The sequence below is a fragment of the Dermacentor silvarum genome, chromosome 1, assembly GCF_013339745.2.
Source record: "Dermacentor silvarum isolate Dsil-2018 chromosome 1, BIME_Dsil_1.4, whole genome shotgun sequence".
Classification (NCBI taxonomy): Eukaryota; Metazoa; Arthropoda; class Arachnida; order Ixodida; family Ixodidae; genus Dermacentor; species Dermacentor silvarum.
Window position 1 is genome coordinate 255,831,062 of NC_051154.1, and position 14,424 is coordinate 255,845,485.

At 48.8% G+C, this 14,424-nt stretch overlaps 2 protein-coding genes across 2 annotated transcripts in view; one reads left to right on the top strand and one right to left on the bottom strand.

The window, feature by feature from the left end:
* Positions 1-14,424, top strand: part of LOC119439527 (uncharacterized) — a 394,460-nt gene that overhangs the window by 171,541 nt on the left and 208,495 nt on the right.
* LOC119439606 (uncharacterized) lies at positions 4,308-6,976 on the bottom strand. Its single transcript, XM_037704851.2, is given in 2 exon segments — positions 4,308-5,464; positions 5,467-6,976. Coding segments are annotated over 2 exon segments (1,755 nt in total). The 3' UTR covers positions 4,308-5,219.

The window sequence follows — 14,424 nt, forward strand, 5'->3', positions numbered from 1 at the left end:
TAAAAATACAGCAGCAAATTTGAAAACCATATATCAAAGGAGTCCAAGGTCTGTGTCCTTTTTTTATTCTTCTTTCAGCGAAGATCCGGGGAGTTTGCAAAATGTAAAAAACAGGAAAAAAATTACTCTTTTGTGCGGGCATGCAGTCAAAAAGTTAGACTGGCCTAAGCGGACACACCAGATTTACGTGCGCGCTGGCAGTGCGACCCCTTGTCTAGCCGCTGACCACGCAGGCCCTGCGGCACGCCCTGGCGCTGCGGAAGCGATTCTTGCCAGCCAGGCACCGATGGCCAAGCTGGTTGGCCGCAGGCATCGAGTGACAACGTGGCCCACTTCGGCCACCCGCCGTCGACGGCGCGCTGGTGTCGGCGAAGTACGCGAAGCGTAGCTGTCCAGCGCTGCACACGTCCGCCCGGGGCCTGCGGCACGGCTTGTTCTGTGGGTCGGTCTCGATGTGCAGCTGGCGGTGGCGGACCTTGTCCCCGTCATGGTTGCAACGACGCGAACATTCACTGAACGAGGTGAAGATGTCACTTCCATTGACGGGACATCGTCCCGATGGGAATGACCAACGTTGACACTGCTTGTCACTGTAGTACCACCAGGTTTCCGGTGCGTCTTGCCTGCAGCGGGAAAAAAATGACGGTTATGAGAGGCTCCTGCCTGGCTCCCGCAAGGTGAGAGAATATCAGATCAAGAATCATGGGGGTAAAAGAAAAGGAAATCAATGTTCTGAATAGAGAACCCTATGAACTTTCCGTTCTGGATAGTTAACACGCCCTGCCAAATTGCTTCGACCGTAGTTCGCGAGCAGTATATGCAATATGCTGAATGACCACACTCATGAACAGACGCCCAATGAGGTAGCTTAACATTTCACACGACGAGGCTGGGGTGGGGCGCGAGGTCTAGCTGATGAGCAACTTCTAACAATACACGCCCACAGCTACACGCATTCCGGACTCCGTCAATGTTGCGAAAAGATTATCGTCCAGCCTGCCTTCGTTGTAAGTAGTAGTATAAACTTTATTTTGTCCGAGATGGAGTTTAGGGAGGAGGGGAGTGGGAGGGCCCTGCCTCTTCTTCCTCAGGCGGCGGCCAGGCCTTGTGCTTTGGCGGCGTCTTCGGCCATCTGGACGACCCGGAGTTGGAGATCCAGGTCTGAGCTGAGCAGTGCAGTCTCCCACTGCTCTAGGGTAGTGATGGGAAGGGGAGGCAATAAGCTAGTGGGTTTTTGTACCTTATCAGGGGACATGCCCACATGATGTGATGAAGATCAGCTCTACCAGCGCATAATTTGCAATCTGCTGTATATAGCCCAGGATAGAGGTGACTGTACGTCACTGGGTTTGGGAAAGTGTGCGTCTGTAAAAGGCGCCAGGTAACTGATTGCTTTTTATCTAAATTTTTGTGAGCGGCAGGGTAATGCCTCCTGCCCTGGCGGTAGAATTGTAGAATTTCCTTGTAGGATACCATCCGGTCCCTGCCTGAACGGCGGAGGGATTCGAACTGCTCCTCGCAAGAGGTTGTCGTGCGGCCGCGGATTGCCAGTTCTCGCGCCGCACTGTCAGCAGCTTCGTTTCCCGGAAGACCGGAGTGCGCCGGTGCCCAAACGAGTTGCGTCCATCTGCGCCGGGTCTCGAGTACCCTAGCCAGAATTTTGAGGGCTTCAGGCGAAATGCGCCCTTTCGCGAAATTTCGTATAGCTGTCTTTGAGTCGCTGACTATGAATTTGGCTGCGGAGGAAGCGCACGCCAAGGCGATTGCGACTTCCTCCCCGACCTCCGGCGAGGTTGTAATAACTGAGCTTGCAGCGATGATTTGATTTTGCTGATCTAGTACAGCCACTGTCATAACGTCTCGGTCACGATACTCGGCAGCGTCTACATAGGCCACGTCCTGAGAGTTTGCAAAGCGTTTTTGTAAGGATTTGGCTCTTTCCTGCCTGCGCTCTTGGTTATGCAGAGGGTGAGTGTTCTTAGGTAATGGTGGGACGTGTATGTGTTTTCTTAACTCTGTGGGAATGTCCCGCTTTGGTCCAAATTGGGTGTTGTATGTAATCCCGAGTGATTGGAGAATATGTCGCCCCGTCGGAGAACGCGAGAGTCTCTCCGGTTGGGCAATTCTTTGGGCTTCCATGAGCTCGTCAAGAGTATTGTGTACTCCTAGAGCCTCAAAATTTTCGTTTGCAGTCGTAATTGGTAGGTGTAGAGCCTGCTTGTATGCTCTCCTGATCATGAGGTTAATTTTGGAGCGTTCATCATTCTTTAGTTGCAGGAATGGGCTAGCGTACACTATTCTGCTTATGACAAAAGCCTGTACCAATCTGAGTAAATTAGTTTCTTTCATGCCGTGGTGTCTGTTGGCGATGCGCGAAATGAGTCTTGTTGTTTGATGTACGTGCGAGTCTAGTGCCTTTATCACTTCGTTGTTGTGTCCATTGGCCTGTATTCTGAGTCCAAGGATCCTGATGCTCGGAACTATTGGGATGTCCTGTTCGTTAGCTTTGAGCATGATTTGAGGGGGTGTGGTGACAGTTTTCCTGCCTCTGCAAGTGGGTCTATACAGAAGTAACTCGGACTTTTGCGGGGAGCAGGAGAGTCCTTTAGGTGTTACGTATTCTGTGACGACTTCGATCGCGCTTTGCAAAGTTTCTTGGATTTCTCCGTCACTCCCTCCGGTTACCCAGAGTGTCACGTCGTCTGCATATAAGCTATGCTGTAGTTTAGGGATTTTAGCTAGCCTGCTTGTATGCTCTCCTGATCATGAGGTTAATTTTGGAGCGTTCATCATTCTTTAGTTGCAGGAATGGGCTAGCGTACACTATTCTGCTTATGACAAAAGCCTGTACCAATCTGAGTAAATTAGTTTCTTTCATGCCGTGGTGTCTGTTGGCGATGCGCGAAATGAGTCTTGTTGTTTGATGTACGTGCGAGTCTAGTGCCTTTATCACTTCGTTGTTGTGTCCATTGGCCTGTATTCTGAGTCCAAGGATCCTGATGCTCGGAACTATTGGGATGTCCTGTTCGTTAGCTTTGAGCATGATTTGAGGGGGTGTGGTGACAGTTTTCCTGCCTCTGCAAGTGGGTCTATACAGAAGTAACTCGGACTTTTGCGGGGAGCAGGAGAGTCCTTTAGGTGTTACGTATTCTGTGACGACTTCGATCGCGCTTTGCAAAGTTTCTTGGATTTCTCCGTCACTCCCTCCGGTTACCCAGAGTGTCACGTCGTCTGCATATAAGCTATGCTGTAGTTTAGGGATTTTAGCTAGCTTGCTTGGTAATTCTAGCATGGCCATGTTGAAGAGGTAGGGAGACAGGACCGAGCCCTGGGTTGTCCCTCGATTCCCGAGCGAAATGCTCTCCGAGGTTACCCCACCGACGGTGATTGTGGCTGTCCTGTCTGTAAGAAAGTCTTTTATATAATTGTATGCTCTGGCGCCAACTCCTAGTTTGTTTATCTGGGTTAGGATGGCTTCGTGATGAACATTGTCGAAGGCTTTGGTTAGATCAAGGCCAACAATGGCCCGGGTATCAAGTTCTGAGCTCTGATCACCGTCTATTATTTGGTGCTTAATCTGAAGCATAATGTCCTGCGTGGAAAGCTTGGGTCTGAATCCAATCATCGTGTGAGGGTACAGGTCGTGCGCTTCCATGTGTTTGTTTAGGCGAGTAAGGATGATGTGTTCCAGAAGTTTCCCTAGGCAGGAGGTGAGCGAGATGGGTCTTAGGTTCTGTAGCTGCAACCTCTTGCCCGGCTTTGGTATCATGACAATTTTAGCTTCCTTCCACTGTTGAGGGATGTGGCCAGTCTCCCAACACTTATTCAGATACTTAGTTAGTGCTTCTATGGAGTCATCGTCCAGGTTCCGTATAGTTTTGTTTGTTACGCCGTCCGGACCCGGAGCGGAGTGCGTTCGTAGACCGTGTATGGCCTCACGGACTTCAGCTTCCGTGATTGGTTCGTCGATTATTGGGTTTGGATCTCCCGTGTATGCGGGTAAGGGCATTTTGGAATGGTTTCCGATGTATAGATTCTTGAGTTCGTTAATTAAGTCTGTGTCTGATCCCGGGTAATTATGGATTATTTTGCTGAGATTATGCCCCTGCATAGTTTTACTGCTCTCGGGATCGAGTAGACATCTAAGTATGCGCCATGTTTTGGCCATGCCTATTTGCGCTTCCATTCCATCACATGCACTGTGCCAGTTTTGGCGGGTTAGCGGGTGAGCATATTCCTCAATTTGTTTGTTTAAGATTGATATGCGTTTGCGTAGGGATCTATTCAGTTTCTGTTGTTTTAGTCGTCTTTCCAAGCTAGCTTTTGCTTCCCACATGTGGAGGAGCTTGGCATCTGCCGCCTGGATATTAGCTTCTTCTGATATGGTTATGGTCGCCTGCTTAACGGTTTGTTGTAAGTTGTCGACCCATGCCTTAATGTCTATAATCTCAGGAACGGCAGGTTCGTTTTTGTTTGTTTGTAGTTGCCTAAAATTGTCCCAGTCCGTGATGTGGATTCGTTTGCCGATAGGTTTGGCGGGTCCCGTTCGGATTTTGGTGGCCACTATGAAGTGGTCACTTCCCAAGTTTTCTTGCGTGTTGAACCATGTGGCGCCTGACACGTTTTTGGTGAAGGTTAGGTCTGGTGTAGTGTCCACGCAGACGCTATTTCCTGTGCGCGTGGGTTGTGTCGGATCTGTGAGCAGCGTGAGTTGCTCCTGCTGCGCGTCTAGCCACAATTGACGGCCTTTGCGGTGATCGGTGCGATAGCCCCATGCCGATGAGTGTGCATTGAAGTCGCCTAGTATGACAAGTGGTTGTTTGTTTGCAATGTGTGCTGCTTTCCGGAATAGATTGAGGAATCTGTGTTGCTGTTTAGGCTTGCTGTATACGTTGAGCACAAACAGGCTGCCAGTTCCTCGCTTTGCCGTAGGAATAATTTCCACTAGGACGTGTTCTACGGACACAATGCCGGTCTCGTGTATGAGTGCCGGTATGTTTCGTTTGATTAGCGTAGCGATTGGCGCTTTGCCTGTGCCCGATACATCGGAGCAGAAGGACGCATAGCCTGATAATTTGGCCTGACCCCCCGTCTCTTGGAGGGCAATTATGTCTGGAGCTTCGGAATCCTTAGTTTGTAGGAACTGCTGGAGATTCCCTCGCTTGCGGCGGAATCCCCGGCAGTTCCATTGCCATATGACGTACATAGCGCTTTTACCGCTATTCCAGGCCATCGTTGGTCGGGCGGTTGTAAGGCTTAGTTACTTTAATGGGCCCTACGCTAGGCCTTTGTTGGGCGTTTTCGAGGACCGCGATTCTGGCATTATAACTTTCGGCAAGGTTTGTTATCATGGTGTGGAATGTTTTATGCATTATCTCGAATTTGATATCAATGGCCCTGGTGATTTCCTCTATGATCGTCTCTTCCCTGATGTTACGCTTAGAGGTGCCAGAGTGGGCGGTTGGGAAGGAGGGGATTGTTCTACCGCTCTGCGCTTCGCGGGTAGGCTCTCGGTATCGGAATCTGGCTGCGCGTATTGTGTGGTAGGTTCTGCAACTGCCGGAGGTGCATCTATCTCTATATGGACAGTTTCTGGTTCTGCGGGTACAACTTCTTTCGGCGGTGTCGCCTTCAGTTGGGCTACCTCGGCCTTGAGGGCCTTATTCTCTGTTAGTAGAATTTCGAGCATTTGTTTGATTTTAGTTAGCTCGCTGTCGTGAGAAGAGGGGAGCGTGGGGTTTTCTATCTTAGTGGGTTCGGACTGGGAGACTACATTTGCCCAGCTCACCTTGTTGTTATTGGTTGAGGTCTTGCTTTCTTGTTTAGCTTGGGGTCTATGTCCCGATGGGGATCTTGATCTGGATGCCTTGCGATCGGCAGCAGTGTCCCTCCATTTTGATCGGGATGGGCGTTGGGCTGCCGTTGTCTGCTTGTCTGCTTGACGTGGCAACGATGGGTCTCTGCCGCCGCCGCCGCTGTGGTTGTGCAAAGTTTGTTGTTGTTGTTGTCGCTGTTTTTCCCACTGGCGCTGTTTGATGAGGAAAGGCGTCTGAAAGCGTCTCTGGCAGCTCTTGTCTCCCGTGGGGTGATCTTTACCGCACAGCGCGCACTTAGGGTTGCAGCTGTGATTGTCCGCGGGGTTTTGGGCACCACAGTCTTTGCACTGTTTCTTGTCGGGGGTAGGGCACACGTCCGCGCGATGACCGATCCGGCCGCAGGCTCCGCACACTTCGACTTTTTTCTTGTGGAGGTAGCAGCGGTACTCGGCGCCTCTGTAGTAGACGTAGAAGGGTACATTTGGGCCTTCAAAGATGATGATGGCTGAGTTGGCGTTGCCCATGCGATGGGCCTGCAGGATGGTGGGGTTCTTCTTGTAGATGAGACTTTTGGTGATGTCCTCCGCAGTGTCGTAGTCCGGAATGTTGTGGATTACGCCTTTGTAGGTGTCTGCCGGTGGGGCGGCGTAGGCTGTGGCTTCGTAGTGCGTGTCTCCAATTTGGAGTTCCCTGATGCGGTTGTGTTTCTCAGCATTTGCCATTCGCGGAGTGCTGATTACTATGACATTTTTTTCCACGCAGGAGCGATATATGTCATCTTCCGCCTCTGCAATCGGTACTGCTGCGGCTCGCAATACTTCATCTCGAATTTGCGCATCACTTAGTTTTGAGACATTTAGCCCGTCGCGGGGCCGTACGATGATCTTTATATCTTCCCTTGGAAGTTGTGGCTGTCGCGGCGGCTTCGGTTTCTTGGTGGTACGCGCTGCGCTCTGGCACGCACCAGAACGCGCTTCGCCAGTGCCAGTTGTTTTGCTTGTTTCATCAGCCATTATGCTGAACTGCTCTATTGCTCTACGGCTCCTATTGCGGTGGCTGGTAAGCCAGCCCGCTTCTTTAGTTACTTCTTCAGGTGTAATAGTTTCTCCGCAGCCACTTGTGTTGTCGGCTGATTGAAACAGCTCAGCCAATGGTTCCATCTTCGCTATAGTATGCAAGGAAGGCTCAATGTCTAATTTTCTATTGTGTGACTGCGCCTTAAACAGCCCTGGTGGCTCTGCAGCTGCACTGTTCTGAGCAGCAAGTAGAGGAGTCGATTACCAGCCGCGGGGAGCGCAGTCTAATTAGGGCCGAATAAAAAAATGTCACAGTTTCGCCCTAAGGGCGAAGCAATGAATGCGATAGCAACACAGCAATGTCATACGAAGTAAGGTGAGCGGCTTTGGTAGCAATATGAATTGTAGTAAACATGAGCTGATTAAGTAAGCAGGTGTGCTGCGGCGTAAGTAGACCGACATGAAAAGAGACTCGATGACCACGAGAAGGCGCGTGTGAAACGGTGGTGTTTATGAGAAGCGCTGCCCGTGGGCAGCGCGTGCGAAGGGACACACCTGTATAGCGCTGCACTGCCGATCCGGGCAGCATTGCATGTGTAGCGTGCGTTGAAAAATGTGGCCAGACTATTACTAACTGTGGTGTGAGCGCGCACAAACAAACATGAATAGATCACACTGAATGACTGCAGACAACGACTGTCAAAACGCTGGCAGCAAGCGCATATACGCCGCAGCGGGCGAAGGTACGTGCGGTCTATCGCTTCAACGGAAACTGAGCGGCGAATGCACAGCGCATAAAGGTCAGAGCCGTGTGGAGATAAGAGACGGTGCGAGCGAGCGACGAGCGCGGTTGTTGGCAGAATAGAAGTGCGCCCCCCCCCCCCCCCCCCGCTCCCTCCGGCGCTCGCTTCCCGCTTCCCGCTTCCTTGCTTGCGCGTGGAAGATTGAGTGCGTTCGCTCTCCGTGACAGCATGCGTCCCCGCACGCTTCCGCTCGGGCACACGGCGCGCGGCGAAGATTTTATCTATACGGAACCTCACGGCGACGGCGACGATGACGGCAGAAATCCGATGGAAGTGTCCATATAGTTGCTATCGCAATAAAACGATGGTGTACTTAGCTTCAGACGCAGGATACTAACTCCAGGTGGTCAGCCCCCATGATGCTGATCTTTCTTCAGCTAAGTCGCCACTTAGCTGGTTCAGAAAGTTTGGTGATGAAAATTGTGCGTGGTTTTTTTCTTTCTTTTCCTTTTTTGTAAGACAGGTAGTACATTAGGCAATTTAACAACGAGCTTTGTGGCGCAACCCACCGCCCCGTTCCAAAGGCATTCTCCATCCTCCACCGGGTGTTTCTGCGAACTTTGTTTAATTTTTTAAAATCATCAGCGGCAGCTAGCACAATTATAATCCTTGGCCTGAATTACCTATTTTGTCTGAGAAATTGACATTTGGCCGAGAAATCGACATGCATAACTGCATAATGAACAAAAATTCACTAATTAAGTTTCTAACTAATTATTTTACAACACAAATAGCAATTTACAAATTGTAGCCTCGGTGCTCGCAAGGTAGATCCAATTGGAACGATTTATCATATTGACATCAGTTTCGAGATAATAATTCCCGAACTTTGCGAAGTTCGGGAATATATTGGCGGTCCAGTTGCTTTTGTGCTTTCACGCATAAAATGTTTTGTTAAAAAAGTAGGTGGAACGACAGTGCATTTTTACAGCAAGTTAGATGGTGCATATCTCAAAAATTATGTCATCCACAGAATTATTTTCAAGTGGATATGCCGTGCCGTCTGATGAGCTAAAATTTATAAATTGCAATATGTGAAATACGGTAATTAGTTAAAACTTAACAATTCATTGTTTCTTAATTCCTAGATTAGGCAATTCAATTTCTCGTGCAAGTAATGTCAGCCTCTTCGAGTAGACCAGCTCAAAAACTACAATTGCGCCATCTGCCACAGGCGGTTTTTTAAAATCACTTAGTCTTCGCAGAAACACCTGGTATATATACAGTGAGTTTGGGGTGGTCCCCAACATGATCCCGCTACCCATCCCACCCCTTAGAGAACGATGGAACATCTTGCTGTCCAGCCCCGCCGTGGAAGACCAGCTTTGGCTCGTAACCAGGGGCCAGGCAGCGAGAACAGCAGATGGATTCCCGTGAAGTGGGAACCACTTCCATCCGGCGCATGCACTGAAAAGCTCACTAAATACATTTTTCATTCATTGGCGCGCGAGTTGAAAACAATCATAGCGGCTGCACTGCGTGCTTGCTCTGTAGCCAAACGACATTCGCTTACTTATTATGCTGGCAGCAGCTAACGCTGCGTTGCTTCGTCGGCTGTCTGAAATGAATGCTACTGCCTATTAAAATACTGACGCATTAGCATAACGTTCAAATTTATTGAGTTTTGAAATTATTGGTTTTCGTTTATGTATTCAAGCCAAATAACGTGGTTTAAGAACTGCTTTGTCCATATATGGCGGCTAGAAAACGAGTTTTGAGGTTAAATACGCGAAGAGTGAGGGTGCAACACTGACCTAGGTTTTACGGCAACTTCTTCGTTGGGAAAATGTGTTCTGCCCGGAACATGACGCCGTGAAAGAATTCTAGCTGCGCCTGAGAGCAAGTGTTTTACCTGGCATTTGTTGCGTGGCGCTTATATCGGCTATGACAGACGCCGTAGTTGTTTTTTCTTTAGGGGAGGGAGAGATGAAGGGGGAGGCAGCAGACACATTTACACGAGATTCTTCGAAGCGCGGCGCACGAACGTGTTTGAATTGCGCCCCCGCGGGTAGTAAGAGAGGAAAGCAGATGTGAACGTTATGCTGCAAGGTGGTATACATCTTGCTGAAGAGAAATACATATCTTGTCGCCTGACCAATGCGGAATGTGCAAACGGACGGCATGGCAACATCTCTCTCAGAGAGCGGACTGTCGCTGTCGGTGCAAGTATTTTTTTTCTCGGGAAATATTGGTCGCGCCACGTAATGAACAGCGGTGACCGATAGTATGACTACAATACACCGCTGGCTGGTATATTGACTACCATTTTAGCTATGCCAAGATAGCCACGAGAGTTCGTATGGTACTGAGAAAGCATATGTTCGACGCATAGTTCGACGCATAGCATCCAGTTGTCTGCTCGAAACCTGCCGAGCCGCCGCGAGAGGCATCAGCTGCAGTCACGGACACCAGGCGCGTTCGGCGCGAACGCGGGGAAACGCGATCGGCATCGGCAGCAGCTCTACGCGTCCCACTACCACATGCCTTCACTCCTCCTCTCCACCTCGCATCGTTATGCTGCGCGATGCTATTTTTATACTCTGCTTTCACTCTCTCTGAGCTCTCTCTCCCCCAGCTCAGCGAAGCTATCGCACAGCTGGTATGGGGTATGGAGTTTCATGTTTACGCCACGAAATGTCCCGACCAACGAGAGGTATATAGCTTCGCTGTAAAAGCGGGGCACAAATGGTCGATATTTGGGAATAATTTCATTCTGTTTCTGGCCCAGGTTAACAAACTATCACGAGAACAAGGACCGCGCAAAGAACGATGGAACGAAAATTGTTAGGCGGAACGTTAGGAGACAAGCAGAGAGCGGTGTGGATCAGCGATATTCTAATTGAGATTAAGAGAAAAAATTTAGTTGGGCAGGCCATGGAATGCGTAGGGCAGATAACCGGTGAACTATCAGAGTTACAGAATGGGTGCCAACGAAAGAGAAGCGCAGTCGAGGATGGCAGAGAATTAGGTGGGGTGATGCAATTAGTAAATTGGCAGGCGCAAGTTGCAATCAGCTACGGCGAGACAGGGGTAAATGGGGATCACTGGGAGAGGCGTTCGTCCTTCAGTGGACATAAAAAATTGACTGATGATGAATACTTCCTTCGATAGAAAGTCTTCAAAGAAAGAGCTTCACGCGCTGCAGTTCTTAAACGTTGCTTGGTTTACCCCCGTCGTCGCAACCGATTTCAGACCTTATCGTTAACCAAACGCAGCGACCGCACTTAAAAGGCGATGCTGACTTTTCTAGAAATCCTAGAACTAGAGGCGGCACCTCAATTGAAGCAACGTTTAAGCGTAATGAAGTTAGTTTTCGTGAATATATTTACTTAATGCGTATGCAAGTCCAGCAATCTGGGACATCGACTACTGCGGTGAAGCCAACCCTGGGGCGATGCGGTTGGCGTAACTCTATGGGCAGCATTTTTTAAAAATCGATTGCTGAGCAATGGCTCGTTTCTCGCGATTTGCACTTTAGGCACTCAATCCCGACAACGTTCTCAAGCTATATATCGAGTGTAGTTTAATTCTGCCGGCTGGATTTTTTTCCTGGGGCACTTTTGTAGACCCATTTAAAATGCATGGGGTGATTTTTAAAACGTCATTTGCAGCACAGTAAAAACTAATCCGCTAATTGCACTCTAGTGGCACATACTGTAGGTCTCTCTATATATGTAGGTCCAGTTTGGTTTTATTCCGCCGGCTGAATTTTTTTCCTGGGGCGCTTTTGTTTGGCTACTATGCGGCAAAGCATCTTTACAGGGGCAAAAGATTCGTCCGCCGTTGAATTGATGGGAAAGAGCTTGTGGACCATGCTAAAAATGGACACGAATGTGCAGCTGTGATGCATATTTGCGCCCTGGCGTATAATGAAAGATGATGGTGTCAGATTCTGCAAGAAGGAGCGGGCCAAATGGCTTTATGGAGTGCCATCGAAGCACTAAAAACGGCTGCGCGTGCCCCTTTTTCTCAAGTTTCGGCGCATGGTAAAGTGTTTCATATGGTATTTAGAACGATAAGGTATTTAGAAAGATTTACTGTTACGCAAATTTTTGACACAAAAGGACATCGCCAAATGGAGCACTTGTTACGTGTGTTTACTTGACAGTGCAATTTGCCGACAATGCGAAGGCTCATATTATCAGTGTAAAAAAATTGAAAGGGAGAACTTATGATCTATAGAACGCGTGACGGAACGAAATAAAGAAAAAAAACAGAGTCCCCGTGTTACAGCGAAAATCAGCAGCTTCGTCTCGTTTAATAAACGATGTCATTTTAGTTTTAAATGCAAAAGCATTTCTATGCCTACCAAATCTATGTCTACCATTTCCGTCCGTCACGTCAGACTAATGCAATGGCTCATAACCACGTAAGGCAGAGGCTACAAGCGCTCAGCGAAGTGAAGCGAACAGCGCATACATTCATTGAGGTCACCCATACAATACAAAGAACAGCACATGTTTCAACAAGAAAAACTTCAAAACAAGTATCCGAACCATGAATAAAACATTGCATGCCCCCCTCAGAAATTGTAGTGGTAGTTTTGCAACAGCTTAGCTGGACATCCAGGTTGATAAGGACCGATAATAGTTGATAAGGGTCAGATCATGTTCGATAAGGTTGATAACGATGGATGAGGGTTAATAAGGGTTTATGCTGGTCGAATCAAATTTCATAACATTGATAATGACACTGGGCTGCGTGGTGATTAACAAGCGGCACAATGCTTGTGCATACTTAGGCAACTTCCAGAGGACTTTCTGCGTGATTTCTTTTTTTCAGTTCGGAAGTATAACTAAAATCATGCGTGCCTGTTAAGTGTACGCAAATCTCGCACGTTATACGCGAAAGTAGGGTTGTGAGGGTTTGAGAAAGTGGAGCCGCAACCGCTGAACTACACCGGGTTAATTGTTGTAGGGCCTGCTGTGAGCCACACGATTGCTTAGCTGCGCAAATAGGTAATCGCTTGACAATATTTCTCGGAGCCCCGCCTGGTCGGGAATATTTCCTCTCGTAAGGTGACTCTTACAATATCCTCGTAGCGCAAGAAAACACTGGTCTGACAGTCGTTCGGACATGACTAACCTGAATCCGGGCTTTTAAATGCTGTCGCACCAAATCGCTTGGAAATACGAAGAAAATATACAATTCGTTTGTTTCTCCACAAACTCAGTCGCACTGTGGGGAAACAAGCTTCTAGTTTATGGCAGCGGTATTTCCCGTACAAAACGTTTTTTATTATTGTGAAAGAAATTATATGTACACTCCAGGCGCATTTACGCCGACGTCATCCGCGTCGCCTTCGCTGTCGCCGCCATGTTCCGTGTGAAGTCCGAGTGCGATAACATCGCGGCCGGATGCCGTAAGTTGCCCGTGCGAGTGGAAGCGTGCCAGATTCATATGAGAAGCCTGGTGGCTCAATCTCGAAGGTTATGAAAAATGGCGCACAACAATGCCTCAAGCAAGCACGTCTCGCTGTGTATTGTGTGTATTACACGGACAAACAGGTGCATGCAGGGTAACGTTTAACATCGACTCACCACTCTCGCATTGCACTAAATGCTGAAGAAATTAAACATTCACTGTTAAGATCATCGCGTACTATCGTCAGTCAAAGCAAACAGCAGAGAAAGCTTCGCTTACTCTGGTTCCCACACTGAGTCGGAACCACATAATTTTATTGCGATTGCAAATATATGGACACTGCAGGCACATTTCCGCCGTCGTCGTCGACGTGATGTTTCGTATAATGTCCAAGTGCGATAACATCGTGGCTGCGCGCCGTATGGTATGGGTAAAGTGAAAGCGTGAGAGGGTGAGCAAAGAATGGTTGCTCAGTCTCGCGTGCGCAAGGGAGGAAGGCGGGGAAAAAGCGCTCCGTCGTCCATCGCGCACAAGGCCGCAGGGAAAGTGGGGGACGTTTTACTCCTGTGGCGGCTACGTATGACGCGGCTGAGCGCGGCCGCGCGGCCCCGATTCAGAGAGTGATCTGCGCTGGGTACAAAGTCTAGGCGGGCCGATGGCTGGGACCCTATAACGTAAAGCTATTCCAATCTGTTTTCCTTCCAATCTCCTGATGTCCAATTTACGTAACCGCCAACGCAAGCATCAGGTGGTGACTCGCAGCGTTGTTTGAGAAGGCTATTGAAACGCTCTCCTATTTTCTAGGAGGTCACTGTTGTTTGCTTTCAAAAGGAATAGCATTGCCTAACTTGACATATATTTCTTACCTGATTGGCTGACCAAGGGCGATGAGCACGCAGAAGTGGAGGGGGTAACGTGGGGCCGGGCTAGCGCAGTGAAAGCAGATAACCTGATGAGCAGTGTGTTGCCGGCGTCTGCGTTTGCCCTTCTTCTTCTTACTTAGCTATCGGTGTCTGCTAGAAAATCACGTCGGCGTGCAACGGAAACGTAACAATGCAGCTAAAACGAATCTTCAGTGAAGAAAATTTGACATAGCGATGTTGTTTACGTGCTGAAAGGACTCGACAACGATATAATGTCAAGCAAAATTTTTAGTACAGGCAAATTAATCCATTCTCCACGGCAGCAACGACTAGCCAGTGCCAGAGCGATCGGCGGGTACCCACCTTCTATTCATGTCGGAACGGGGCAGTGTCCGGCTATTAAAAAGAAAATTAAGTTTTGATCGGTGTAAGAATGCATCTTTAATGCGTACACGCCACTTTGACGCAGTGATTTTTCACTGTTTTGGACGTCAGGTGACAGACAGGTGAACAGGACGCAGCCCGAAACTTTGACCATTGCGGATGGCTGATGGTTAAAAGG